The following is a 26,053-nucleotide window of genomic DNA, read 5'->3' as shown; positions in this document are numbered from 1 at the left end:
CTTTCACATTCCAAACCCTGCCTAATGAAGGCTAGTAGCCCCTGTGATTCTTCACCACTTTATCTACCTATCCTGCAGCTCTATAAAACTCTGGTTAGACCACACTTGGGAGTATTGAGTTCATTTCTGGTTGCTTCATTATAGGAAGGATGTCACTGCTTTGGAGAGGGTGCCAGTAGAGACTTAAATAGGATGCTGTCTGAAATGAGAACATGTCATATAAAGCAAGGTTGATAGAGCTAAAGCTTTTCTCTTTGGAGCAACGACGGGGAGAGGCAATTTAGTGTAAGGTATGAGGAGCTTAGATAGAGTGGACAGCCAGCACCTTCAGGGGTAAGTAAATGCTGGATCTATATAGAATGCATTGCCAGGGATGGTGGTGGAGGCTGGTACAATAGGGATATTCAAAAGACTTTTAGACAGGCACATGGACGTAAGAAAAATAGGTTGAAGGTGTGAGATGGGAAAAATTAGATTGCTGTGGAGTAAATTTACGTAGGTTGGCGCAAAATCATGGACTGAAGGGCCTGTGCTGTTTTCTGCTCTATGCTGCCACCTCCGAGGATGCTTGGATTTGTACACCCAGGTTCCTTTGTTCCTCAGTAGGTTCCATTCATTGTTATTGTCTTCTCAAAGCAAAACCTTTTGGATAAATGGATGCAGAATAATAACAATAGGGACTTCAGGAAAGGGCTAGAGGCAGGGCCTATTGTACAACTCCTGCATTAACATTTTGTGCTGTATCATTCTCTAACTTTATCAAATGCTTCCCAAATACGGAAACAGGTTGATTTTTTTTGTAACCATCTTTTTTTAAAAAAGTTTTTATTTTATTTTTCACACTATGAACCACACTGACCAAAATACACACAGACATTTCCCTCTTGAATGTACACAGTGTCATTTTCTCCCCCTTTCCCCCCCTCCCTTCCCTCCCTCCTTCACCCCCCACCTCCCCACCCACTCAACGTTCAACCTATATGATACATTAAACCCATTAAACAATGTCATCACACAATGAAAATAAACAAGAAATTTGTGTCTTCTACTTTTACATACTGGGTCAGTTAATTTCGTCGTCTTCTCCTTCTGTTATTTTGGACGCGGTAGGACTTCTCTATTGTGTTCTATGTACAGTTCCCAAATTTGTTCGAATACTGCAATGTTATTTCTTAAATTATATGTTATTTTTTCCAATGGAATACATTTATCCATTTCTATGTACCATTGCTGTATTCTCAGGCTATCTTCTAATTTCCAGGTTGACTTAATACATTTTTTTGCTACTGCTAAGGCTATCATAATAAATCTTTTTTGTGCTCCATCCAAATCGAGTCCAAGTTCTTTACTTCTTATATTACTTAGAAGAAAGATCTCTGGATTTTTTGGGATGTTGCTTTTTGTGATTTTATTTAATACCTGGTTTAGATCTTCCCAAAATTTTTCCTCTTTCTCACAAGCCCAAATTGCATGTACTGATCTTGATACATTTTTTTGGTTGTCATTTCTAATGTTTACCAAGAAAGAGGTGGATTTGTACATTAAGGTTCGGTCTCTGTCATTTTCAGTGTTTGAACTTGTAAAGTTTGGGTTTTTATTCCTGTGCCACAACCATTATGCTTCTGTTCCCAATGGTTCAAGCAAGGATATTTCCCATTGCTTCTCTGCAATTAGAGAAGAATGCCCAAACTAATGTCCGTCCAAACTCTGACAAAGGAATCAGGACCAAAATGGCAACAGCCTTTCACTTCCAATGGACGCTGAATTTCTCCAGCACATTTGTGAATTTCACGACCCCAGCATCTGCTGAATTTCTTGTTTAACCTCACTCAAAATAAAGGGTCCTGACCCAAAACATTGGCTGACCCACTGAATCCCTCCAGCTTCCCTTTGGTTTACCCAAGACTCTAGCATCTGCTGTTCTTATGTTTTTCATTTCCACACTGTCCACCTTTTGGCAGTGGCGCAAGCAAATTTATTTTTACATATATTGACAAAGGCCTCAGGCCCAAAACATTGGTTATACTTTTGCCTCCTATAGACACTGCTGAGTTTTTCTAGCACTTTTGTGTATTAACAAATTAATTTTTTGGCAGTTTACAAGGCACTCAATATTTCAAAGGATTCATTGAAGCTCTTACATTTCAACTGGGCTGAGTGCTTCCAACATTTTGTTTTTAATTCCAGATTTCCAGCCTCTGCAGTCGGTTTCTGCAGCCATGACTTGCATTTCACAAACTTTTACACGTTACTACATTTGAGTGTGTCTCTCTCTTCTCTCCCCCCCCCCCCCCACTCTCGCTCCTCATCGTCACGGTTAGCACAACGCTATTACAGCGCAAGTGATTGGGAATGGGGTTTGAATCCCACGCTGTCTCGAAGGAGTTTGTACATTCTCCCATGTTTGCGTGGGTTTTTGACTGGGGCTCCAGTTTCCTCCCACCATTTGAAACATACTGGGATTTGTAGGTTAAAATTGGGTGTAATTGGGTGCGTGGGCTGAAATGGCCTGTTGCCATGCTCTATGTCGAAATTTAAATTTTAAACTTTAACAGCAACTTGGACTTGAGTGCATAAAATTCAGTGCAGATTAGAAGGAGCACTGCATCATCTGAGGTGCTGGCATTCTCTGGTGAGTGTGAAAGATTCCATAGTTCAATTCAGAATAAAAAAAATCCAAAATGTATCCCACAATTAATGTTTCTAAAATCGGTGCTTGAAACAAAAAAAAGAGCTTTAAGGAATTCCTTATAGTATAAGGCAGCCATTCTCTTTTTTTTTTTTTTTTTTGGAATTTTTTATTTAAAATCAACACATAATATGACAATTAATAAAATCATAAATCACAATAATATATAACTTACAAATACATGTTGATGAAAAAAATAAATAAAATCAGACAGGATCTTGTTAAATGATGGAACAGGCTCAAAGAGCCGAATACCCTGCATTTTCTGTGTGACCCCAGAGCTCGGGTTCCAGGAATGGATGGCAGAACTCCAGTAGTGGAGGGGATTAAATTGTTGTTTTGTCTGAGGGCATCTTTGGAGACATGCTGGAGTTGTGACCGTGAAGGATTTCTAACACAAGGATGGGAATTGTTTAGCTGGTACTTCTAACTGGAGAAATCCCACCTTCCCGCACCAGGCAAGTGGATGCCTAGGTCTTAACTTGCAGAATGCGTTATTGAACTGAAAAGATCATTTACAGTGTTTAAAAGCACTGTATTAATTTTTCAAATCTCCCAAGACAGGAAGAGGCCATTTCAGTCCAATGAGATGCCAGCTCACAGAACAATCTCATTTTCTCCCTAATTTCTCCTGTAACCCACATGCCCATCCACTTGTTCCAGATTCTACCACTCACCTATACGCTTGTGGCAGTTCACAGTGACTAACCACTGTCTTAAGGTGAGGTGGTGGATAGGTTGGAATTGGAACACCTGGAGAAAATCCATTGATTTATTTTTTTTTTAATTTTTTATTTTTCACACCATAAATCACAATAGCCATGATATACACTTTTTCTTTTCCACACATTTACAGTGACTTTTTCTCCCTCCCCCCTCCCTCCTCCCAAGCCACCCCCCCACCCCCCCCCCTCTCATCCATTTTAGGTATACAATCTAGGTTGCATTAATTCAGTTAGACAATGTTGTCATTCAACAAAAATACACCAGAAATTCTACTGAGTCCATTCTTTTCTTTTCTTCTCCTTCCATCAACTTAGGTAATGTTTGTTTCCGGTAGGTTTTCGCTATTGTATTTAATGTAAGGCTCCCATACTTGTTCGAATATTTCAATATTATTTCTTAAACTATATGTTATTTTTTCTAATGGAATACATTTATTCATTTCTATATACCATTGTTGTATTTTCAAATTATCTTCCAATTTCCAGGTTGACATAATACATTTTTTTGCTACGGCTAGGGCTATCTTGACAAATCTTTTTTGTGCATCTTCCAAGTCAATTCCAAATTCTTTATTTTTTATGTTACTTAGGAGAAAGATCTCTGGATTCTTTGGTATATTGTTTTCTGTTATTTTATTTAATATCTGATTGAGATCATCCCAAAATTTTTCTACTCTCTCACATGTCCAGATTGCATGAATTGTTGTTCCCCTTTCTTTTTTACATCGAAAACATCTATCAGATACTGTTGGGTTCCATTTATTTAACTTTTGCGGTGTAATGTATAGTCTGTGTAACCAATTATATTGTATCATACGCAGCCTCGTATTTATTGTATTTCTCATCGTTCCAGAGCATAATTTCTCCCATGTTTCCTTTTTTATCTTTATATTTAAATCTTGTTCCCATTTTTGTTTAGTTTTACCATTTGTTTCCTCATTTTCCTTTTCTTGCAGTTTAATATACATATTTTTTATAAATCTTTTGATTAACATTGTATCTGTAATCACATATTCAAGGTTACTTCCCTCTGGTAAACTCAAGTTGCTTCCTAATTTATCTTTCAAGTAGGATCTCAGTTGGTAATATGCCAGCGCTGTATCTCCAGTTATATTGTACTTATCTCTCATTTGTTTAAAGGATAAGAATCTACTTCCTGAAAAACAATTTTCTATTCTTTTAATCCCTTTTTTTTCCCATTTTCTAAAGGCAAGGTTGTCTATTGTAAAAGGGAGTAGCTTATTTTGCGTCAATATTAGTTTTGGTATTTGGTAATTTATTTTATTTCTTTCTACATGAATCTTCTTCCATATATTGAGGAGATGGTGTAATACTGGAGAAGTTCTATGTTGTACCAATTTTTCGTCCCATTTATATAATATGTGTTCAGGTATCTTTTCCCCTATTTTATCTAATTCTAGTCTCGTCCAGTCTGGTTTTTCCCTTGTTTGATAAAAATCTGATAGGTACCTTAATTGTGCGGCTCTATAATAATTTTTGAAGTTTGGCAATTGTAAGCCTCCTTGTTTATACCATTCTGTTAATTTATCTAGTGCTATCCTCGGTTTCCCCCCTCTCCATAAAAATCTCCTTATTATTTTCTTTAACTCTTTGAAGAATTTTTCTGTCAGTTGTATTGGCAATGCCTGAAATAAGTATAGTATCCTTGGAAAAATGTTCATTTTAATACAGTTTATCCTTCCTATCAGTGTTAGTGGTAGCTCTTTCCAATGCTCTAAATCGTCCTGTAATTTTTTCATTAGTGGATTGTAATTGAGTTTATATAATTGGCCTAGATTTTTGTTTATTTGCACACCTAGGTATCTTATTGCCTGCGTTTGCCATCTGAATGGGGATTCCTCCTTAAATTTTGAGAAATCCGCGTTATTCATAGGCATTGCTTCACTTTTATTTACGTTTATCTTGTATCCCGACACTTCTCCATATTCCTTCAATTTCTAAGGCAGCCATTCTCAACCGTTATTTTAGCTATGGTCTCCTTAGGATGCTGCTCAAAGATTATGTGCCCCCTTCTCGGTGAAGCAATCAAGTTTAGTTGTTTTTTTTTTCTGTACTTCTCTATTACCAACTACCGTACATAAAAAAACAATTTTTTTTAATGTTAGGTGAGGTGAAAAGAAAGCAAGGTTTTTACTCTGAGTGTAATAACTGTGGTTTGTGATTCAAGAACAATTATTAAACATGTAGGAAAGAAGAAAACATGAACATATTAAAAATATTATTCAAGCAAAATGATTTGTACACAATGAATCACGAGGGAACTTTAAGTATAAACTTGAGGATGTGTAATCTTAATCAAAAGAACAAAAAAATCTTATAAATGAAAATTTTAGTGAAATCCAAGAACTTTGATGTTCCTTTGCAAGTTTTTTGATGTCAGGCTCCAAGATGGATAATGAAAGTCAAAGGTTACTTCTTGTTGTGATATCAAGTATCTTTCTGGATCTTGTCAAGGAACCTACCTTGCTGAATCTACTTTCATCTACGTATGTTGAGGGAAAGGCAATGAAAAATATTTTGGCCCCTTCCTGTGGTTTGGAAATCTATTCAGCAGATCACTTTTAAACCAAAAATCTTTTTTAAATTGGTTGAACTTACAGCATGCAAATATACCACTCTGAAGATCAATCAACCTCTCTTGAATATCTGCATCAACATTAATGGGTTGTTCCTCAAATGGATCTAATCTGCATTATGGAATATCGAGGTTGAACAGGTCATAAAATCTGTGTCTATTTGCTTCACCTGTTTCACATAAGTGGTAATGTCATCGTTCTTCAGTGCCCCTGCTTTCTTGTTCAGATTTGGAAATTGTAAAAATGGCCGACATCTGATACTGCTCCAATAGACTTTGAGCTTTTTAATGAAAGAAAAATGAGTTCTTTGCTATCATTGTTTTTCATAAATGGAGTTTGTCAAAGATAACTGCCAGATAAATATGTCCGCCTTTGCATCAATAAGTTTTTCTCCAAGTTTGTTATGAGAAAGAAAGGAAACAATTGTGTCCCAGAGTGTAACAAAATGATGAAGGCAATTTCCTTTGGGCAGCCACTTCACAATGGTACACAGCAACATTGTCTGGAAATGTTCCTAATTTTCTTCACACAGCTGCCAGACTAGACAGTCCTGAAGTGGATGTGATTTTATAAAGTTTACAGTCTTTATGACAATTGAAAGAAAAGCATTTAAATGACCTCCAAAGTTTTTAGCCACTAAGTGCTCCCTATGAATGATGCAAAGAACAGTAAGGCAGCCACCATCATCCTGGTACCAAAGAGGGTGACAGTAACAGTCTTCAATGGCTACCATTCATAGAACCACTCATAGTACAGGCCCTTCGGCCCTAAATGATGTGCCAATCTATGAATTCCTACCAAAAAAAACCAAATCCCTTCCTACATCGTAACCATCCATATGCCTGTATAATGCTGTTAAATGCCCCTAATATTTCAGCCTCCACCACCATCCCTAGCAAGACATTCCAGGCATACACAACTCGCTGTGTAAAAAAAAACCCCTCCTACCTCCCCTAAACTTTCCTCCTTTCACTTTGTCGAGATGTCCCCTGGTGTTGCTATTCTGTCCCTGGGAAAAAGGTGCTGGCTGTCCACCTTATCTATGCCTCACAGATAAAACCTCTTTTAAGTCTCCTCTCATCTTTTGCTCCAAAGAGAAAAGAGCCAGTTCTGCTAACCTTGCCTCATAAGATTTATTTTCAAATCCAGGTAACATCCTTGTAAATCTCCTCTGCACCCTCTCCATAGCTTCTACATCCTTTATATAGTGAGGTGACCAGACTGAATCTAAGTGTTGTCCCACCAGAAATTTGTCGAGTTGCCACATGACCTTTTGACTCTTGAACTCAATCACCCTATTAATGATGCCTAGCATCTCATAGGCCATATTAACTATCTTATCAAACAGCGCAGCAACCTTGAGGATGTATGGTATTGGACCCCAAGGTCCCTCTGTTCCTCCACACTCTTAAAATATCAGACCATTAACCCTGTACTCAAGCCTTCTGGTTTGACCTTCCAAAATGCATCACCTCACACTTATCCAGATTGAATTCCATCTGCCACTTTTCCACCCAACTCTGTATCCTGTCCATATCCTTTTGTAACCACGACATCCTTCAGCAATATTCACAATTCCTCCATCCTTCACATCACCCACAAACTTACTGACCCATCCTTCCACCTCATCTCGGTCATTCATAAAAAAATCACAAAGAGCACAATGGCCCCCACCATTATGAAATTCTTTTTTTTTAAATTTTTTATTTTTCACACCATAAATCACATTAGCCATGTTGTACACTATTTCTTTTTCACACATATACAGTGACTTTTTCTCCCCCCCCCCCACTTTCCTCCCAAACCACCCCCCCACCCCCCCCTCTCATCCATTTTAGGTATACAATCTAGGTTGCATTAAGCCAGTCAGACAATGTTGTCATTCAACAAAATTACACCAGAAATTCTACTGAGTCCATTCTTTTCTTTCCTTCTCCTTCCATCAACTTAGGTAATGTTTGTCCCCGGTAGGTTTTCGCTATTGTATTTAATGTAAGGCTCCTATACTTGTTCGAATATTTCAATATTATTTCTTAACCTATATGTTATTTTTTCTAATGGAATACATTTATTCATTTAAATTTAGTAGTTTCTTCCTTTTAATTTGGTTATGTATTCCATTAATATTTAAAGACATATAGTTCAGCGTAGCCCTTTTATATTTTGTTTATCTTCTCTTTCCGTTTTTCCATCATTACCTTTCCTCCTTTTCCATTTCTGTTTTCTTATTTTCAACTCTTTACCAGACAACATTCCTACAACATCCAACATTTTCCTTATTCTCCTATTTCTATCTTATTTATCCCCAATCTCCCCTTCACCTCCTGAGTTGTCCTTTATCCCTTGTCGGACAACCACATCTCCCCTCTCCATTTGGATTTGCGAATCCACTCGCAAGCGTCAACTGATTTTGCAGTGACCGCTATTTCCCCCCACCCCGCCTCCCCCAGAAAAGATTTCACTTTTCATATGTCACAAAGGTCACTCTTTTAATTCCCTCCTTATTCTCTCTATTCCATTACCTTCCCTTATTAATTCTTGTCTATACTATCTATATTTTCCTCTAAGTACAGATACATTCATGTATGCTCATTGTCTCTATTCACTCTTATACCTCTTTACCCGCATACATATCAATCGTGATCATTTTTACTCTCATTACCCGTCTTCATCCCTCAGTCTATTTTTGTCTTTACCCACATACATATCAATCGTGATCATTTTAACTCTCATTACCCGTCTTCCTCCCTCAGTCTATTTTTGTAATTGTTCTGCAAATTTTCGTGCTTCTTCTGGATCCGAGAATAGTCTGTTTTGTTGTCCTGGAATGAATATTTTCAATACCGCTGGATGCTTTAGTATAAATTTATACCCTTTCTTCCATAAAATCGCCTTTGCTGTATTGAACTCTTTTCTCTTCTTTAGGAGTTCAAAACTTATATCTGGATAAATGAAGATTTTTTGCCCTTTATACTCCAGTGGTTTGTTGCCCTCTCTTACTTTTTCCATTGTCTTCTCCAGTACCTTTTCTCTTGTAGTATATCTTAGGAATTTTACTACAATAGATCTTGGTTTTTGTTGTGATTGTGGTTTAGAGGCCAATACTCTATGTGCCCTTTCTATTTCCATTTCTTGCTGTAGTTCTGGACATCCTAGGGTCTTAGGGATCCACTCTTTTATAAACTCCCTCATATTCTTGCCTTCTTCATCTTCCTTAAGGCCCACTATCTTTATGTTATTTCTTCTGTTATGGTTTTCCATTGTATCTATTTTTTGAGCTAGTAGTTCTTGTGTCTCTTTAGTTTTTTTATTAGATTTCTCCAATTTCTTTTTTAAGTCTTCTACCTCCATTTCTGCTGCTACTGCCCGCTCTTCCATCTTGTCCATTTTCTTTCCCATTTCAGTTAAGATCATCTCCATTTTATTTATTTTCTCTTCTGTGTTGTTTATTCTTTTTTCTTAAATCCTTAAATTCCTGTGTTTGCCATTCTTTAAATGACTCCATGTATCCTTTAATAAGAGCAAGTATATCCTTTACCTTGCCTTTCTTTTCTTCTTCTATTTCACTGTACTCTTCCTCTTCCTCTTCTTCTTCCTCTGGGTTGGCCATCTGTTGTTTCTTTGGTGCCCTTTCCTTCTCTTCTTTCTTGTTTCTATTGTCTTCTGTGGTCTCTTCTTGCTGCAGGTGTTCTGCAGCTGTCGTTGCCGGCTGTGGAGATCGACTCCCCAGCTGGTCCCCCCTCCCGTCGGTGTGTTTTTTTCCATTCGCATCGCGCATGCGCGATTCCTCGCGCATGCGCGGTTGCGCACTTTTACTCGGCTCTGCGAGCCATTTTTGTAGTCCATTATTTACCGACCTGAGGGAGCGGGTTTCTCTCTCCGCAGCGGGCCTCTTCGGACAGGTAAGGCCTTCACCTTTTTCCTCCTTTGTCTTCTCTTCCTCTCTTCTTACCGTTGCTTTCGATTTTTCTTTTTTTGTCGCCATCTTCTTTCCACCTTTATACTCACTTTTCTGTAACTTTTATTTCTGTGCCTTTGTGTTTTCCTTTGTTTTTCCCGACTTTTCTGGAGAGGGCTGGAGTTCACCGTCCGGCCACTACTCCATCACGTGACTCCTCCATTATGAAATTCTTCATGTGTCGGGTGATAGGACATATCAAAGCGCACCACCCATAAACATGGAACCCATTTCAATTCGCGTATGGAGGGAACTGTTCCACTGACAATGGTGTAGATGTCCCTCCACTTTGTCCTGACCCACCTGGAGAATGAAGCCTCATATGCCACTTTAATACAATCATACCCCAGAGGCTGGTGGAGAAGCTGTCCTCACTGGGACTTAATTATGTAACTGAATTATGGCCTTCCGAAAGGAAAGACCACAGTCTGTTCAGATTGGCAGCAGAAAGTCGAGCCCTGTCACGCTAAGAACTGTTGCACCTCAGGCCTGTAGCTCAGTCCCCTCCTGTTCATGCTCCTGACCCACGATTACAATGCCAGATCCAGCTCCAACAGAGTCATCAAGTTGGCAAGTGGCACAACAGTCGTCACCCTCATCAGCAACAACGATGAGACTTCACTACAGAGAAGAGGTGGAAATGGTGCAAGAATAACAACCTGAGTCTCAACATCGATAAAACAAAGGAGATAATTGTGGAGTTCAGGAAGATCAGGGTTTAGCCCCCTCCACTACATATTAATAGCTTGGTTGAGAAGGTGGAGACCACCAAGTTCCTCAGAGTCCACTTAAAAAGTGACCTATCCTCGACACACATCTCTTCACTTGTCAGGAAGGCAAAACAGTGACTACACTTCTTTAGAATCCTGAGATGGGCAAGGATACTAGCCACCACCTGTCAACTTTCTACAGTTACTCTATTGAGAGCAAACTGGATGGCTGTGTCACAGTGTAGTACAATTGCTGTAGAGCATTGGATGAGAGGTCGATGCACTGGACCATAGAAGCAGCAGAGTGGATTACTGGAGTTTCTCTCCTCTCCATAGATGTGATCTTCTGGGGTCACTGTTTAAAAAAAGCTCTTTAAAACATTAAAGACCCCTACTACCTTGCACACAGCATATTCAATCTACTCCCATCGGGAAAGAGATCCAGGAGGATCAGAGCCAGCACCACCAGGCTGAGAAACAGCTTCTTCCCACGGGCAGTGAGACTGGGTCAATGACTGATGAACTACCCTCGCTACTCTGAGTCACCACGATTTATTTATTAATAATATTTATTTTATAAAGATGTGCTATGTCTGTATGTATGTTTGCACTATTTTGCATTGTGGGCTGAAGAATGCTATTTTGTAGAGTTATACAGGTACAATTGGATGATAAATAAACTTGAACTTAAAGACCGAAGGTATAACATTTTTCAGGCATGTGCTAAACCCTCTGTATCGTCCAACCATTGAAGCAGCCCCATCAGTTGCACAGGAATGGAATACTGTTCTCATTAATGTAATTCTTCACTTTGAAAAAAGTCAGTCCCTTTGTATCTGTTTTAATCCTTCCATTCTAGAACCTGGCATAAGCCATGAGAAGCATCATTCTCTTGCAGAATGGATTCATCTAATTGTAAAGAGAATTTCTTGGATTGAAATGACTGGCATGGTTTTTCAATGTCCCTTGCTATCTCATCAATTCTTCTAGAAAAAGGGGAATACACAAAGAAATTACCTGAATAGCTTCTTTGGCGTTTAAGTTCATGACGTCAGATATTATTATGGACACTGAATGCTAAAAAAGTGACAGCGGCAATTATGAGCATTTCTACTTTTAACAATCAATTCAGTTATCTAGTATGAAGCAAGAAGACCCATTTCTAATTTCTATGTCATTTCAGTAATCATCTGTTTGATCGTTGGCCTCTCAAATTTACCTTGATGAGTTTTGAAGTAATCCAAGGGTTTATCTTTTTTGTTTTTATGCATGGTCTCTAAATGTTGTTTCAGCTTCCTTGGCCTCATGCTTTTGTTTGAAAATATATTGAAAAGGGTTTTGCAGAGACATATTCCACCAAAAGCTGCTGACAATTCTTTTTTTTTGCCAAAAAATTCATAGACAAAATTATTTTTGAAAGTTAACAAGAGCTAACGAAACCACTTCTCACAAGGGTTAGCTCAAATGTCATCTTAAATTTTATGGAAATTAATGAATCTTTTATACCTTCTTCAATAAAAGCTAGCAGAAGGAGACATATATTCATTACCCTTCATGAAAACTCGAAGCAAAATGAGGGTGTGTGCAGATGGGAGATGGCAGAGCAAAACTTTTTGGCTTGCATGCTTATTTCCTGGAATTAAAGGTATGAGAACAAAAGGAGGAAACTACATCCTTGCTTTGACATGATTGTGTTTGACAGACATGAAAGCAGCTTTGACAATACATAGCCAAAGTTGGTTCCAAGTCAGTCAAACACAATTATGTTGAAGCAAGGAATGTTCTGAAAACATTGTTGATTTACCACATTTATCTAGTCATTCTAGGCTGTCTCCAAATGCCACCAACCTTGAAAAAAATCTTATGTTACTTTGGCAAATGTACAGTTCTTTTCTTCCCCCCAAAATGTTTAATCTGTTCCGTTTCCTTGCTCTTGGGCCCCTTTTTAGAATTTCAGTCTATGGTTCACATTAGTGTGCTGTGGCCCCCAGAGTGTCCATGTGGCCCCATTGAGAATGGTTGGCATAGGGAGTTCTTCAATCTAGGGTGGTTATTTTGGAGCAGCAGTCCTCAGCAGCTAGAAGATGCCAGATTTTTTCATTGAATTATAGGACTGGAGTAGAAGAAAAACAATCGATTGCCTGCCACTGGGGCAGATCCGGGAGAGCGGGGAGTGGAGACACAGCACTCCTCTGCAAGGTCCTACAGCCCACTCATTGTAACGACAGCCCCTTACAGGTTTTAACAGCCTGTAGAAGGGACCAGCTACAAAGCTGCGGGCATCTATGTCCAAAATGACAGCAGGCTTCAAGGGTTGCAGGCTCTGAGGTAGCAGGAGACCAGCACAGGGCACCAAAAGACAGGAGGACACCCTTTCCTGGCTCTGAATTGCTGAAGTAGAGAAGTCTGGGAGGGGAACCTGCAGGGGGCCAACGATGGGCTCAGTGGCTGAAGGATCCACACAGGCTGAAAGCTGCTAGAGACTGGCTTGTGGGAACCAGGTATTGGTGTCAGGATCCAGGATGGCAAGCAGGGCTCCCAAAGGGCCTTGGGTATTAGGAGCTTTCTAATCATATCAGACGTTGAAACTAAGAGCTCAGATTCACTGCAGGAATTATAGGAAGCTGAACAGTTACAGAGGTTATAGGAGTGGAGGAGGTAAATCTGTGGACACTCAGTAGCTTAGTGGCACCTCTTTGTATGCCTTTACACAAAGTTAATGTTAACAAATTTTGTGTTCAAGACGGTAAAGGAATTTTTAAATTTAAATTTAGACATGCAACATGGTAACAGGCCATTTCGGCCCATGAGTCTGTGCCGCCCAATTTGCACCCAATTAACCTACAACCCCCCAGTATGTTTCGAACATTGGAAGGAAACCGGAGCCCCCGGGGAAAACCCACGCAGACATGGGGAGAATGTACAAACTCCTTATAGATAGCATGGGATTCAGATCCCGATCTCTGGTGCTATAAAGGCATTGCACTGACCACTACACCAACCGTGCCACCTCATCTTGAATCTGACAGAGATAGGAAGAGGTGAAGCTACAAAGGAATTTCCAAAACATCAGTTTTCATTGATTGTTATTTGCTTCTATATATTTCCATAAAGGCCAGTGTGATAAGTTTTGATTTGTTCTAAATATGAACAGAGAATTGCTGGAGGAACTCAAGAGGTCATGCAGCTGGTGACTGGATCAAGACTGGCTGAAGTGGTACCAGGTTATCGCAAGAGGGTGCTGAGAGCTGGAGGGGCTCCCAAGGGACCTTGGGTGTTGAAGGCTTCCTGATTGTGTCAGAGGTTGGATCTCAAGCTCAGTTTGCCAATAGTGTGGTCTGATGTATATGTGGCCACAGAGAGGCTATGAGAGGGCTGGAGGCGCATTCACGGACTCTCAGTAACTCTTTTACTTCTCTTTCTCTGAATGTAAGGAGTGCCAGGCAATTTCTGCTGATGGCGAAACTTTGTCTGCCTTCCTGCCAACGAATGCAGTTTTGTGTAATATTACATCTGTTTTATTACATGACGGTAAAAGGATCTTGAAGGGAGACCCCAGTGATTTTCTCAGCTGTTTTAGTGATCCTCTGTATAGATTTCCAGTCTAACGTTTTGCAGCTACCATTCCACACAATGTTGCAGCCAGACAGGATTCATAATACATAACAATCACAGATAAACATAAAAATATCATTTAAGATAAACAAGTAGACATATTTATTATCGTCATTACAATACATTATGAAAGCCCACTATTCCAGCAGCTAAAGTCTTTGTTTCTCGACTCGTGTAAATATAGAGCATTTTCTAACAGTATCAATGTGTAAATCTTCAGTGAAGCAGTGATTCATCCATAAGTAACTTAGTAACTTTTGAAGAACTTTTATGTTTTGCTCTCTCCCGGTTGCTCCCTGTCAAACATGTTTACTACTGGGTCAAATCCAGAAATCTACTTATCAAAGCCTTCCCCTTAAAAAGTACCGTAACCATTTTATTGTAATTCTCGTAGCAGGCTCACTCCTTAACTTTAGATTTGTTCCTTCATGTTCTGTTCTTCCAATTAGATGGTTTGCTTGAGAGGTTGTAAATGTTACTATTTCACTAACTGCAGGTGTGCCTTCTGTTGGGAATCTTTTGGGATTAATTTCACCTGATGATTGTTGCAGCCAAAACCCCACAGCCGGCACAGTAGTCCCCAAAGATTTTGAAACTGTTTAAAGCTCTTTTGATATTCTTAAAGTCTTTCCTGTTAATTTGTATTTTCCCCTAAAAGTAACGATATTTGTTTGGATTTGGGGCAATGTGTTGGCTCATTATTCTAATACTCCTTCAACTCATTCAAGCAACTCTCAGTAAACTGGGTGTAAATTGTAAACCACAGCATTCTATGACTGTTTAGTTGACTTCCTTCCTGTTATTAAATGCTGTTTATATTTTGAACAGACCCTTCTTTTCCCTCTGGTACAAAGTCTGTTGGTTTGTGGTTAACATAACTTTTTTCTAGAGCTCGCAGACTATTTCTGGTTGGTTTTCTAGTCATAATATAGCACCATAGAATGCTACAGCACAGAAAACAGGCCATTCAGCCCCTCTAGTCTGTGCGAATGATCATCTCCCTAGTCCCACTGACCTGCTCCCATTCCATAACCCTCCAGACCTCTCCTATCCAATTTATTCTTAAAACTTAAGATCAAACCCACATTCACCACATCAGATCGTAGCTCATTCCACACTTTCACCTCTAGTAAATGTTTATTTCACCTGAAGTGGAAGCCATCATTATTCATTCTTTAGGTTTTGTGATTCCATATTTTTCAGAATATACTGAGGGCTTTTTAATCTACAAAGTAAACATACTGCTCTTTCACAAATTCTTTTTCTGCAAATAAAATCCACACTAAATTACCCTCCAGCCCCAAAGAGTAGTGTCCCTGGATAATAAGGAGGCTATTTAGTGTACCTCCACCATTACCTCCCTCTTCACCTCTCCTGCTCCATTTATCCTCAGATTTTCTTAGTTGATCCACCAGACTCCTTTATCCCCCACAGAGGAAAAGAGGTTCTCATCGACAGATGCTGGTCCAATGCACATATTTTCCTTTAAATAAACTATTTGAATGGTTTGGAACTACAGTAAAATCCCTGTTGTCCAGAATTTAAGCAACTGGCCACCTAAAGGAACAGACAAATAAAATTGTGGAAAATAAATGGGTAAAAAGTATGGAAGGTCAAAATTGGCATGCCTCACCATTAGTTCTCCATTCATGCAACACATAGTCTCAAGCCACCGGAAAGCTCAGTGATCTAGCAACCACCTATGCCCTAGATGGGCTTTACACTATCTTGATCTTTTCAAAAAGATAGTGCATTTATCATGCAGGAAATTTTTATTTTGATTTCTCTGTGTTTAGCAGAAGATGGTCACCTGAGCATATACAAACAACAATAAGATCTGGAAAAACCTGTTGTATCTCCTGTCAAATCCAGCCACAATTATCTTCTGGCCTCAGCAATCACATTACTTGCACATAATATTCTCGAGAGATAGCCTCTCAATCGATTATGCCATGCACTGGTGAATTGTTTTGAAAATTACTATCAAAAATGGGTTTTTTTCTGAAAGCCTTTAATAAGATTTTATACTCCCCTTGAGCAAATCATTGTCTCAGAGCCAATTTATGAAATCTATTTTTATGAAGTAAGGGTTTCAGACTAAAAATTGCACACTTAATTACTGGATTTTTTATGTTTACTTCTGGGATCTGGATGTAAGTAGGAAGATCGGCATTCATTGTCCATCTCTTGAAAAGATGATGAGTCTCTGCTTTAATCTGCTGTGGTGGTGCTCCTACATTGCTTTGGGTCGGGAGTTCCATGATTTAGATCACAAATGCTGTTGATACACATGAGGGAATCAGGTGGTGTGGTCTCCATGTGCCTCCCCTCCCACACCTCTTTTTGGGGATAGAGGTCATGGGTTTCAGAGGTGCTGTTGGATTGACCAAAGCACATATTGTGGATGGCATGCACTGGGGCCATTGTGTGTTGTTGATGCTGAATGGGTGCCAACTGGTATGGGATGCTATTGAACTACTTAAGAACTGCCACTGGGTTCCATGGGCAAATAAAGAATAAACTCTGTATTCCTTTCCTCCAAATGGAATTACCTCACTTGTCTCTACATAATATTCCAGTTGCCTGTTTAATTCAGAATGAGAATTTAATGTCATGAACAAGTCATGAAATTTGGTGTTTTGTGGCAGCGTCACAGTGTAAACATTCATATTATAACCATCTTACAGCATTTCTATTAAAATATAAAATAATAGTCCAGGGAAATGAAGGCAGTGACTTTGGGTCATTGATTGATTTTCATCTGCCTCCCTGAACACCCTTATCATACACCTTTTTTAAGTCCAAACATGCCACAACAACTAGCTTGCCCTTATCCATTCTGCTAGTTATATCCTCAAAACACACAGCAGATTAGCAAGTTATGATTTCCTTTTGATAAATCCATGCTGACTCCACTCATTCCTATTGCTATTTTCTAAATGCTTCATGAATGATTGCAGCGTTTTTTTTCATCGACTGATGTTAGGCTAATGCATCTACAATTCCTTCCTGGCCCATCTTTGGAAGAAAATTGTTAAACAAGAAAGTTTGCAGATGCTATGATTGTAATTTAATACACAAAATTTCTGGAGAAATTCATCATCCATCCATAGGAGGTAAAGATGTATAACCAACATTTCAGGCCTGAGTCCTTGCCAAGGTACGAGCAAAAAGCAGGCAGGTGCCTGAATAAAATGGGGTGGGTGGGTGGGTGGGTGGGTGGGGTGTGTGCGTGTGGGGGGGTGGCATGTGAATGAGTGCAAGCCATTGGGCAAGAAGTCATAGGTGGATCTAGGTGGGAGGGTAGAGGAGATAAAAGATGAAGGCAGAGAGGAGCTGGAGAAAAGGAGATAGAGGGATACGAAAAGAGAGAGAAACAGGGGAGGGGCCCAAAGGAAAGTGGAGGTCGATGTTCATGCCGTCTAGTTGGAGATTGCCCAGACAGAATATTAGGTGTTGTTCCTCCAGTTTGTGGGTGGCCTTGGTTTGGCAGAGCATGAGGCCATGGACAGATGTGTCGGGGCAGGAATGGGGTACCGAATTGAAATGGGAGATCCCCGCTGTTGCAGTGGACAGAGTGAAGGAGCTTAACGAAACGATCTCCCAGTCTGCGTCAGTCTCTCTGAAGTAGAGGAGGCCACAATGGGAGCACCGGATGCAGTAGATGACCCATGCAGATTCACAAATGAATTGTTGCTTCACTTGGAAGGACTGATGCAAACTAACTGTGGAAGAGTTACACATAGTCAGGAATCAAAAGCAGAGTAGAAGCAAGTCATCCTCAACCTCAAGTGGCTGCCCAAGGTGGAAAATTTTTAAAAATCCATCTAGCTGCCCAAAGAACAAGGCTCCCTTTCTCATTCCACAATTCAAGATACCATTAACATTAATTTCTCAGGTTTCTGTTAGGTCCCTCCCTCTCTCTCTCTCTCTCTCTCTCTCTCTCTCTCTCTCTCTCTCTCTCTCCCTCTCTCTCTCTCTCTCTCTCTCCCTCCCCCCCTGACTCTTTTCCTCCAGTTCCCCACTCCCTTCCTTCTCCATTCAGAGTGTTGCCCCTTCCCCGATCACCTCATCTTTTTTCTCCTGCCCTCCCACCCATTTCTAACTATGAGTTCTTTGGCCTGTGCGCTTGCCAGTGCCTCTTCTTCCCTCCTTCATTCACCTTTTTATTTGGGTATCTGTCTGCTGTCTGGTCATAAAGCAGGCCCAAAGAGTTGGTTATATTATTTTTGCCTCCTGTTGACACTGTGTGATCTGCTGAAGTTTCTCTAGCACTTTTGTGTATTGGACTCAAGATCTAAAATAACCTTTTCCTTAATAGTTCCTTCAGATATTGATGTTGAAAATTACCATGGGTATTTATCCTGTGAAAGTCAGCCCACAATGTAATAAAATGAACAATAGGACACAGCAGAACCAATTAGGCGTACAATGGTTTATTTATTCAGCCTTGATAACACTAGCGGGAGTGAGGGGTACAAAGAAAGAGTTCAGTAACTCGTTCTCTCCACTGAGCCATACTCAGTGCACACAGAGTATCCATCCCATTTTTATACACCTTTGGGCGGGCGTCTGTGTGAGACCCTACACAGCTGACGATTCTTGTTTTTACAACAATGTTTCCCTGTGGTGTCTGCAGACAAGCTGGCAAAAACAGGATGTCCTTGGTGTTAAGTACTACCTCATTACTGCAAAGAGAAGGTCATGTTAGAAGGGTAACTTATGTTACACATGTTGCAAGTCAACTATATTCTCACCCAATTCATTAGCCTTTTGTTTAGCATATTCGTTAAACTTATTCTTTCACAATGCCATAGGCTTGATTTTGTTTGATCTACATGTTGGCTAAAGACCCCCATGATGACGGAATTATTTTTAATGCATGCATCCTTGTAATTTCCTTATTTATACTGTGCCCTACTTTAACCAAGTCTGTTGGGATTGAGACAATCCTCAACATCGACCTTTGCTGTTAGCTCAACCCAATCCAATTCTTCTGCTTGATAATTTAAACTAAGGTCTGCCTCTTCCGGCCAACAACTGACTTTGGAGCAATTCTCTTGAAGTTTTAATTCTTTTCGATCTTTGCATTGAGGTGCTTGGCTTTCTGATGCTATCCTGCCACCACAAAACTGAGATGGCTTTTGAGGAAGAAGTGGGGTGTATAACCACCCTTTCGACTTCAAACTTTGAAGCAAAAGTAACATCATAAAGGCCAGGAAGGTCTTCGGAAACTATGCATGCAAATGGAACTAACCCAGAATGGTCAGCATGGATGAGTTGGTCTGAATGGCCTGTTTGGTGCTGCATGACTCCATGATTTTATAACTGCTGCAACCATTTAGGCGATTGAACTACAAAGAGGCAAGATCTTCATGTCATTGTCATTGTCAATAATATAACCAACTCTTTGGGCCTGCTTTATGACCAGACAGCAGACAGATACCCAAATAAAAAGGTGAATGAAGGAGGGAAGAAGAGGCACTGGCAAGCGCACAGGCCAAAGAACTCATAGTTAGAAATGGGTGGGAAGTGTAAGGTAAAACATCATGAGATGGGAATGTGTAAGGAGTTACCCTGTACAGGGCTGTAACAAGATGTGAATGCATCCTTGTACTTACAAGATAAGAGAGACATTGATGGATTGAGAGGCAGGAAGCTAGCAGGGAAAGGATAGCAACAGTTTTAGTCATTGGACAAGTAATGATATGATGATGTTCTAAGCATGTATCCAAGGGTATAAAAAATCACCATTTTGCTGATAACGGCAGAATGCATTCTCCGACTAACATGGTTAGTCGCAAGTGTTACAATCCGGTAATAAAGAACAAAGAACCCTGATTTCGACTCAGTCTGGTGTTTGTCTCACTCATTCATGAACAAAGCAGACCTAACAGAGGGCAGGAGAAAAAAGATGAGGTGATCGGGGAAGGGGCAACACTCTGAATGGAGAAGGAAGGGAGTGGGGAACTGGAGGAAAGGAGTCAGAGGGGAGAGAGAGAGAGAGAGAGAGAGAGAGAGAGAGGGAGAGAGAGAGGGAGGGACCTAACAGAAACCTGAGAAATTAATGTTAATGGTATCTTGAATTGTGGAATGAGAAAGGGAGCCTTGTTCTTTGGGCAGCTAGATGTTGAAAATTACCATGGGTATTTATCCTGTGAAAGTCAGATGTGGGGATTTATGAGAAAGGTCACTTCCACTGGAGTTAAACACAGCAATGGGATCACAGCAGATTGTTTTTGATGTGTCTGTGCATTTCCAGTGAAATGAATTGTTTGGCATAAAAAGGATGATTAATAAAAAATAATTTATTTCAAGTTCAACGTTTTATATGTAGGTAGGCTTTTGTGCATTCCCTATTCACAGAGTCTACACAGCCCACAATAATTAAAATTTAAATTAAATACTGGTGGAGCTATGTTAATTCTTAAAACAGACGTACCTGCACAGAAGGAAATCTTTTTCTCTGTTGGCTGAGTCGCAAACTAGACTCCATGCTGCCGGTATTAGATCTTATCCAATCAAAAGTGTTCTTTAAGACTGAGTTACAGAAGATGAAATTTATAATCCGACGTTTTTGCTTGGTGAAGGCCACTGAAAGAGGTAAACAAATTGAGAAGCAGAGCAGCTCTGCCTGTACTCCTGTGTGCCTGGATACTCAATTGTGCAGAAACAGGGGCCACGTCCCTTTAAATTCTTTTCGTGTTGATCATCACGATGCTTTTGAGCACTCATCTTCATGAGAACTATAACGAGGTTTATCTTGATCTTATTGTTATTACTGTTAGTTGTTATTCGAGAAATCCATTGAGCAAACAGACAGAAGGGTAATAATAATCTGCAGTTTCCCGAAAAAACAAATAGAGCTGAATGAGTGAGATTTTGTGGGGTGGATAGTGATTTCATCTCCATGAATGGAGGGCACCATACAACACGTGCAATATTAAACATTCTATGCATCAGCACTTCCCCATTTCTTTTAGAACTCCTAATAATCAGATATTTACAGATAAAACAGTTCCTGTAAGATGGATCTAAGCACCAATGAGTGATAAACACACAAGATCTGATAGACTCCAGGTAAAATAGTCCCAGTCTATCTTTATAATTCAGGCTGGCTTATTGAACGGCCTACACCTATTTCCACTTCTTAATGTCTTACAAGAAAATGTACCCAGTGCTTAGCTCAAGACATCAGTGCGTTAGAGGAAGTTAGAGTCCTTGTTCTTGTTCACTGTTGTAAAGTCTTGGGAAGCATTATTCAGGATCCCTAAGAAAATAATGGGTCTCAGATGGGGAATCTCGAATAATCTAAAAGGTAGTTGGTGTTTATAATCAGCGATGAATGGAGTCGGTATGGAAATATTTGAGAGAGATTTAGACAGATATTTGAGGGAATGAGTAATTGCGATTTTGATGGTTATTAGACCATTAAGGCTGCGTGGTTAATGTAACGGTTAGCACAACACGGATATGGTGACAGCATTCGGGACCAGGGTTTGAATCCTACACTGTCTGTAAGGAGTTTGTACATTCTCCCTGTGTCTGCGTGGATTTTCCCCGTGGGCTCCAATTTCCTCCCACCCTTCAAAACGTACCAGAGATTATAGGTCATTCAAGTGTAATTAGGCAGTACAGGCTCGTGGGCCAAAAGGACCTGTTACCATGCTGAATATCTAAATTTATATTTGGAGCATACCAAGCTGATTGCAATCTCCCATTAAGTTAGATAGTGTGTTTCTATCCAAGTTAATATCCTGCCTCCTTCCACTACATCCTATTCTACATGGGCATCTACAACCAGATGTTACAATATCATCTGAAAAGTTAAAAACACACATTCCCCAACTTGTAAACAAAGCTCTCATACACCCTGTCTTAGCTCCCTCTCTCCTTCTCTTATCTCCATGGTACATTCTCATGTGTGTCCATCTGCACACATGCTCACACCCTTATGCACCTTCGCTCATGGGTCTGCCTGCTGCCTTGCCTTTGACCAGACTCACCAGACCCACACGAGTTTAACAGGTTCTCTTTCTCTCTCCATCATCAATAATCCTGTTTGTGCAGTTCAATTAACTTCCAATCCATTTTACTGCTCTGAGAAATACTGACATCTGTTTATTAATTGGAAATATATCAACAAAATACAGCTGAACACTTTAAAAACAACACTTTACGAAAGAACCACTTCAATGCAAATTTACAAGATTTTGTACAATGACCTTTCCATTCTGCATCTTCTGTCTCCTTCGTCCCCTTTACCCTTTTCTTGTTCTTTCATGTTCCCCTGACCCACTTGCCGTTTCTCACCAATACCTTACCCATCCCTCCATATGTCCAGCCCTTTATCCCCCTCCCACTTTCTTCACTTTTCTCACATTACCTGCTCTCCCTCAACACACTCACTCACCCACTCTTGCTCCCTCCCTCTCTCTTTCTTTTGTATGCTCACACATGTGCTCACTGTCTGCTCCTTTGCACACATCCTTGCTCTGTTGCACAATCTCAGCTCTGCATACTCTCACTCATGGGTGTCCAGGCTACCTTTCCTTTGACCAGTATGATTAGAAATGCCCATTTTTTAAAACAGTTCATCTTTTGCTTTCAGTAACTGCTTGAAACTTGCACAATCTGCCATTTGATGGATTGGTATTGTGGAGTTGTTTTGCATTTTTGTAATTTCTATGGAATCCAACCATCCTTGGTCCTAGGATGAGCCTTCATTAATTAGGTTTTCTTGTGCCACAAGGGTGGCATGGTTAGTAAAACCGCAATGCTATTACAGTGCCAGTGACGCAAGATCGAATCAGCTCCGTCTGTATCTGTGTGGGTTTCCTCTGGGTACTCCAGTTTTCTCCCACCCTCCAAAAATGGATGAGGTTGTAGGTTAATTGGCTTGTGGGCCAGAAGAGCCTGTTTCCATGCTGTTAAATTTAAATTTTAAAATTGAAGGGCTTTGCACCCTGCTTATGTAAGAGTGAACATAAAAATTGCACAAAAGGCGATGAAGGACCAGTAAAGGTAAAATTGTAAAGTTCCAATGCAAATCCCATCACTGCAAATATCATTTACTGACTTATTTTCTTTTCCTTCCTTTGAAGAGTGTTCGCGATCCATCAGGAGCACCCATTGCCCTTTTCACTGCCAAGTTGCACCAACCCAACAAAACTCTGCAACACGTGGTCTTACAAGCCCTTTTCTACCTGCTTGATCAAGCTGTTGAAAGGTAAGCATATATTTTATATAATTTCCTTTCTCTTTTTCTTTAAAAAAAATCTGAGGAGGAGCAACTTTTTATTGAAGCCTTTTAATTGTGAACAATAATGGCATCTACAGTAAAATCCCTATTATCTGACCCCGACGGAGATCACAGATGCCAAAAAAGCAAATTTTCCAGTTGACTGAGATTCACTCTTCCAATGCCTAACTAATACACCTGAATTCAGAATACACTGTTTAAAAGACCAAACGACAGCGCAAAATGTAAAGTAATATGAAAAAAAATCTGCATTGTGGTCTTTAAATTTGTAAAGTTCACTTTAATCTAGTAATTCCTATAACTTACAAAATTTAAATTCAAACACCATTCACTAGCTGTGTTACAGTGTTGCGCTAACGGTTATCTAACTGTGCTGTTGTCAAAATTAACTCCCTCCCCCATATTTATAGATAAAGCCTTATCAATATACTTAATACTAATAAAAGTAGAGATTCTTACTCAGCAGTGATAGGGAGACACTTTGGGAGAGACACCCCAGCGGTGAGCGACGTTGATTAGCTCTTTATCCTGGACGCTGCCATTTCATTCCAACACACTTTATTCAAACAGCTGCTGCGGGTGGGGCACAACCAGGACGCTCCACTGGCTGAACGTTTGCGCGCATGTTCACCGATGCAACCCAACTCATCCCCACGCAAGTGATGACAGAGAAAAGAATGCACGCATATAATGGAGCATTGCTAGTTCAGCAGGTCAAACTTTACTGGTGACTCGTGTGTCCAACGAATATTCAGAACTCCCTGCGGGGTCCATCCGCCTAGTCATATTAATCAGAATTTTTTTTTTTTATTTGCTTGATTTTATTTTGCTGGTTGTTTGAGTGTCCATTTGATTAAATTCTGGATAATGGGAATTTTACTGTACATCATTTATATTCTTAAATGCATTAAAATTGCATCGGATTAATTGCCTTAAAATTTTAATAGAAATATAGTCCTGAAATAAACTTGATATATTTGTTGTGTCAAGTCTTTTCCAGTTGAGCAGTGGCTAAATTGACATAAAGCCATGATATAATTTGCAAATTTTGTATCTTCAAATTCTTTTATCTGGGATTCTTCTCGACCCAGGAAAATTTATTCAGATCAGAATGAGTGAATAAGAATCATGTTCTGTTGAAGATCATTGGAGCTCCTATGGTACAGTTTGTAGAGCCACTGCATCACAGCTCATTAATCCGGTTTTGATCCCAGCCTCTCGTGCTATCTGCGTGGAGTTTGCACATTATCCCTGTGACCGCAAGGGTTTCCTCTGGGTATTCTGGATTCTTCCCACGTTCTGAAAGCATGCAGTATGAAGGTTAATTGGCCGTTGTAAATTTACCCCTGGTTTGTAGGTGAGGGGTTTGAGCTAGAGAGAGATGTTGAGCTGGTGAGACTCCAAATCACTTGGGCAAGAATTTCCATAAGCACATTTAAGACAAGTATTTTGTACTTGTGTTGGTCAGGAAGAAATAATGACAGCATTCTGAGCCATTATATGGACTTATTAGTTTATGGGATAGCTAGAGTCATTTATTTAAGTCAGCTTCTCCTCATAATTCACTGAACAAAGTAGAAAGTGCAGATTCAAGCTGCTTTTATTGTCCAATGTTTCAGTCTAAAAGGTATCATTTTGTTCCCTTTGCTCTTTCCATTTGTCAAGCAAGCACTAACTTGGACTTATTTTCCTCTCTCCAGTTAAAAGAAAAAATTTCTTCGGATAACTGCTACAAAGCTAATATTAATGAAAGTTTCGAAGTATTTGAAGAAAAATCCACAAATAAGAACATGCAGTTTTTAAAAAAAAAATAGAATTAAATGATTTGAGGGAAAGGGTTCTAAATTTATTCCAATTTAGTTTCCCATTGCACAATTTTGGGAACAGTGTACATTTGCATCAATCCGTAAATGAGATTATGTAGTTCAGAATTAACGAAATTTGAAATGAAATCAGAGGGTATGAAGCTGAAGATTACAGACAAATGTGCACTTTTGATGAGGATTCAATTTTATTGTAAAAGATGAGGTGGTCTTTTGAACAATATCTTAATCAGATTTTGTATGTAGTAATTTAAAAAGCTACATCAGAACTATGAACAATTTGTTTCTATAAATTTCTGTCAACTTCAAATTGAGTAACAAGCCCTTCTGGCCCACGAGCCCATGCTGCCCAATAGACCTGCAACCCTCCAGTGCATTTTTGAACAGTGGGAGAAAACCAGAGCCCCCGGGGAAAACTAACTCAGACACGGGAGAACATACAAATTCTTTACAGACAGCGTGGGATTTGAACTCTGGTCCCAATCGCTGACACTGTAATAGCGCTGCGCTATCCGCTAAGCTAATCCGTGTAAATAACTCTTTTTCCATCCAAACTTGATTAAACCTCATAATCAAAACTTTTGTTTGACATTTGTTCTCCCAGTAATTCTTCAGCAGAAAGCTGTCCTGCAGCGTCACCACATTCCTTGTTCCATGGTACCTTTAAACTAATT

The 26,053-nt window shown here is 39.7% G+C and overlaps 1 protein-coding gene across 1 annotated transcript in view; it reads left to right on the top strand.

Annotated features, from left to right (window-relative positions):
- ptpn9a (protein tyrosine phosphatase non-receptor type 9a) overlaps window positions 1-26,053 on the top strand; it is a 167,161-nt gene that overhangs the window by 66,506 nt on the left and 74,602 nt on the right. The window contains exon 4 of the mRNA XM_069902806.1: window positions 23,399-23,523. Coding sequence (XP_069758907.1) covers window positions 23,399-23,523 — 125 coding nt within the window. The remainder of the gene's footprint in view (window positions 1-23,398; window positions 23,524-26,053) is intronic.

The sequence above is a fragment of the Narcine bancroftii genome, chromosome 11, assembly GCF_036971445.1.
Source record: "Narcine bancroftii isolate sNarBan1 chromosome 11, sNarBan1.hap1, whole genome shotgun sequence".
NCBI classification, from domain to species: Eukaryota; Metazoa; Chordata; class Chondrichthyes; order Torpediniformes; family Narcinidae; genus Narcine; species Narcine bancroftii.
Note: the sequence above shows the minus strand (reverse complement) of the source record. Positions and strands in the feature narration are given on the sequence as shown.